General features: G+C 42.9%; 1 protein-coding gene across 1 annotated transcript; it reads left to right on the top strand.

Annotated features, from left to right (window-relative positions):
* Window positions 1-588: 588 nt before the first annotated feature.
* LOC126670619 (uncharacterized) lies at window positions 589-1,098 on the top strand. The gene is made up of 2 exons (XM_050364386.1): window positions 589-729; window positions 841-1,098. Exons 1-2 carry the CDS (start codon window positions 589-591, stop codon window positions 1,096-1,098), a joined length of 399 nt encoding a protein of 132 aa, XP_050220343.1.
* Window positions 1,099-3,562: the final 2,464 nt, after the last annotated feature.

Below are 3,562 nucleotides of genomic sequence, written 5' to 3' on the forward strand. Positions count from 1 at the left end.
CTGTTCTCGTTCGAGAACCATGGTCTCGTACGAGACCATGCCTTATCTGCTAAGGTCTCGTACGAGACCCCATAGTCACAAAATCAGATCTCTTTGAGACCTGATTTAAAAGAGAGTGGTTCAACCCTTTCGGTTGAACCACAAACCGAACCACTACCGAAAAGGATCCAAAAATTACCGGAATTTCATCGAGAATTAAATTAAATTTTTTACGGGATATTACAAATGTAGCAGGTATGAACACTTTCTTGTTCTTTTTTTATTCAAACAAAAATCACTATATTGTCCTAATAATGTAGCAGAATATGAGGCCCTCTTAACAAGACTCAAAATAGCAACGGAAGTGAAAGCAGAAAAGTTGACAATTCACAGCGATTTTCAACTAGTTACTAGTCAAGTCTTGGGACAATTCCAGACGAAGGACCCAAACATGGCAAAATATATGATAAAGGCAAAAGAAAAGCTCAGAAACATTGAGAAAACGGAGGCCAGTGGGAGATAGTTCCTATTCCTAGGGAGGGGAACATTAAAGGAGACGCCATAGCCAAAGCCGCAGCAAGCAAAAGCCAGCTATATCTGTCAACTCAAATGAGAGAAGAAAGGGCAAGGCCCTCACTAGAAGAGAAGCAAGTATTACCAGTCATAGTACTCGATCCCTGGATGCAGCCTATAGTGACATATTTAGCAGATGGAATATTACTAGAAGGGCGCGCAGAGGCAGCTAAACTGGTCTAAATCTCCTCAGTGTATTCTCTAATAGAAGGGGTGTTGTACCGGACATCGGTCTCACACCCATGGTCCAAATGTATATCACTGGAAGAGCGTAACTACGTACTCAAGGAAATTCTTGCGGGAGATTGTGGAGCGCACGAAGGCGCAGTCACTCTATATAGAAAGGCAATGTTGCAAGGTTTCTACTGGCCGACCATGAAGAAAGATGCCGAAGAAATGGTAAAGAAGTGCGATAAGTGTCAGAGGTTTGGGTCACTCATAAGAACTCCGACGGCTCACCAGTCAACTATCGGAAGTCCGTGGCCTTTCATTTATATGGGGAGTAGACATATTGGGAGCATTCACCCCTGCCAGAGGACAAGTTAAGTTCATTGTAGTCGCAGTGGACCACTTCACCAAGTCGATAGAAGTACAGCCGATGAGCACCATAACAAATTGCAAGATTCAGAAGTGTATGTCAAAAGAAGTCATAAGCTGGTAACTACTTTTCATTTTTAGTCTTACATATACCGATTAGAAGGACATACTAACATGAAACAGGTTTGGCACTCCACACGCCCTAGTCACTGACAATGGCAAACAATTTGATTGCGCCACCTTTCGAGACTGAACTGGGAATCATTCTTATGTTCTCTTCAGTCGCACATCCACAAACCAATGGACTCATAGAAGTCATGAATCGTACCATCCTCTCAGGCATAAAAAAGAGACTAGGCGACTTAAAAGGCAAATGGATTGATGAGCTTTATCCTGTGATCTGGGCATATCGAACTACACCTCAAAAAGCAACATGAGAAACACCATTTCGCCTTACGTATGGAATGGAAGCAGTCCTTTCAGTAGAAATAGGGATGACCTCCCTCCGAGTCCAGGTCTTTGACGAAGACCGCAATGAGGAGTCCCTGAAACTTTGCTTGGACCTCCTCGAAGAAAGGAGACACCAAGTGTCAGTCTGAGCTAAAGCATATCGCAGGCAGATGACTAAATACCACAATGCCCGAGTCAAAGAAAGAAGTTTTGAAGAAGGCGACTTAGTCTTAAAGAAGTCAGAAATCGGTACAGGAGCCGCTGGAGTTGGAAAGCTCGAAGCCAACTGGGACGGGCCATACCGAGTAATAGCAGTAGTAGGAAAGGGAGCATACAAAATAGCTCACCTTGATGGGACTCCATTGCCTAGAACATGGAATGTTGAAAACTTGAAGAAATATCTTCAGTAAAAGATGTAACCACCCTTCATGAATAAAGTTACTTTTTTTTATCATTTATTTATTAACTGCGCATTCATATGAAATGCACACTAAAGACAGTCATAGAGGCAAGACACAAGACGAAGCCACACAATCCAAACCATAAGGAAAATGAAACAAAGCATAGAAGCACGACATAAACCATCATGTATTGAAAAGCCCCAACTCAGGGCAAAGTAAAGTACCAAATACAGGCAAAAGAGCTTGTTCAGAAATACAAAAGAAGGGAGTCCGCCATAAGGACACCGAAAAGTATGAATAAAACGCTACCTAAAACGTAGCAACAAAATGAAAATATGCTAAAGGTCAAACACACGACCTATCCTTTCTCCTCTAAATGGGTCGCTCCCTCCTTTTGACCATTTACATCTCCTTCTGAAAGTGAGTCTTCAACTAGGTCAACATCACCCAATTCCTTGTTCGATACGGTAGACTCAGTCCCAACAGCAGCACCGGTTGGAAGAAGAATTGTCTTACGTGCAGTCACCATTTCAGGAGGTTGGGTCAGCTCGTCTTCATCTGCACCTGTAGTAATCCCTTCGGACTCTATCGCAGCAGTAACACCTGTAGTTGGTAGACCCGCTTTCTTCCCGGCAACCTTAGCCGCAACACGTTGACCCAGAGCCCGGAGGTCGATGCCCAAAAATTTGTTGATGTCATAGTATGGGTAGTCTGAGCGCACGATCTTGATGACAGTCGAGAAAAAGTCAGTCTAACAACCGCTGACATACACATTAGCATCATGCTTGCTATTTTCCTGTTACTGAGATAACTTCTCATAAGACGTCCTTAATTCCAAAAAGGCACTTTCGCGATCAGAAACCTTTTTCTCCATAATCTTGAGGCGGTCTGAAGCCGTTTGGTTGAGTCTCGACAACTTGACCTTCTCCGCAATCGCAGCAGCTCGAAGAGCAGCCATCTCCTTCTCATGTTTCTGACTTAACAGGGCAACCTCATCCCTTTAGCGACGAATCAAAGCATTCCCCTGCAGAAGCTGTACAAAAAACAAAAGAAAAATCAGAATCTAAAGATTAGAGGGACAAAGTAAAAAACTCACAACACAAATCAAACATGGAGTAATGATAGGTCGATACGGTCACACACATCACCATTCGCAGAGTTTCTCCATATTTCCATATCACGAGGAAGCTGAATAAATTGGGAAAACAAAGATGCAATATCAAGAGAAGTCATAGTCAAGTTCTCTACATTTTGCTCCGACCATTCCCTGGGATTGGGACAAGAGTCTAAACTTGTCTTCAGACGTTTAGCAGAGCCCTGTCTCATTTTGTCAGGAGCATCGCGGACCTTCTTCTAAGAAGAACCAGCAGGAGTATCCTCAGATAATTTCTCCAACTTTTCCACAGGCTTGGGAGGGAGAGAAGTAGATGCAGGAACATTACCAATTATGATGGGAGCATCTTCGTTAAAGGACAATTTCACCGTGTCAAGGTAATTGTCACCCATATCTGCACTCACAAAACACATACAAATAAAAGGAGTTAAACATAGCAAAGAAAAAGAGATAAACCAATAAAGAGGCATACCCTGAGAAGCAGTCAAATCTACATTTGATGGAGAAG

This window comes from Mercurialis annua, linkage group LG1-X, assembly GCF_937616625.2.
Source record: "Mercurialis annua linkage group LG1-X, ddMerAnnu1.2, whole genome shotgun sequence".
NCBI classification, from domain to species: Eukaryota; Viridiplantae; Streptophyta; class Magnoliopsida; order Malpighiales; family Euphorbiaceae; genus Mercurialis; species Mercurialis annua.

What these genes read in the sequence shown, in the direction of transcription:
- LOC126670619 (XM_050364386.1), top strand. Translation starts at nt 589, where the DNA reads ATGAGAGAAGAAAGGGCAAGGCCCTCACTAGAAGAGAAGCAAGTATTA. An exon ending in GCGCAGAGGCAGCTAAACTG is followed by an intron (nt 730 to 840) that starts GTCTAAATCTCC and finishes TACGTACTCAAG; the next exon opens with GAAATTCTTGCGGGAGATTG.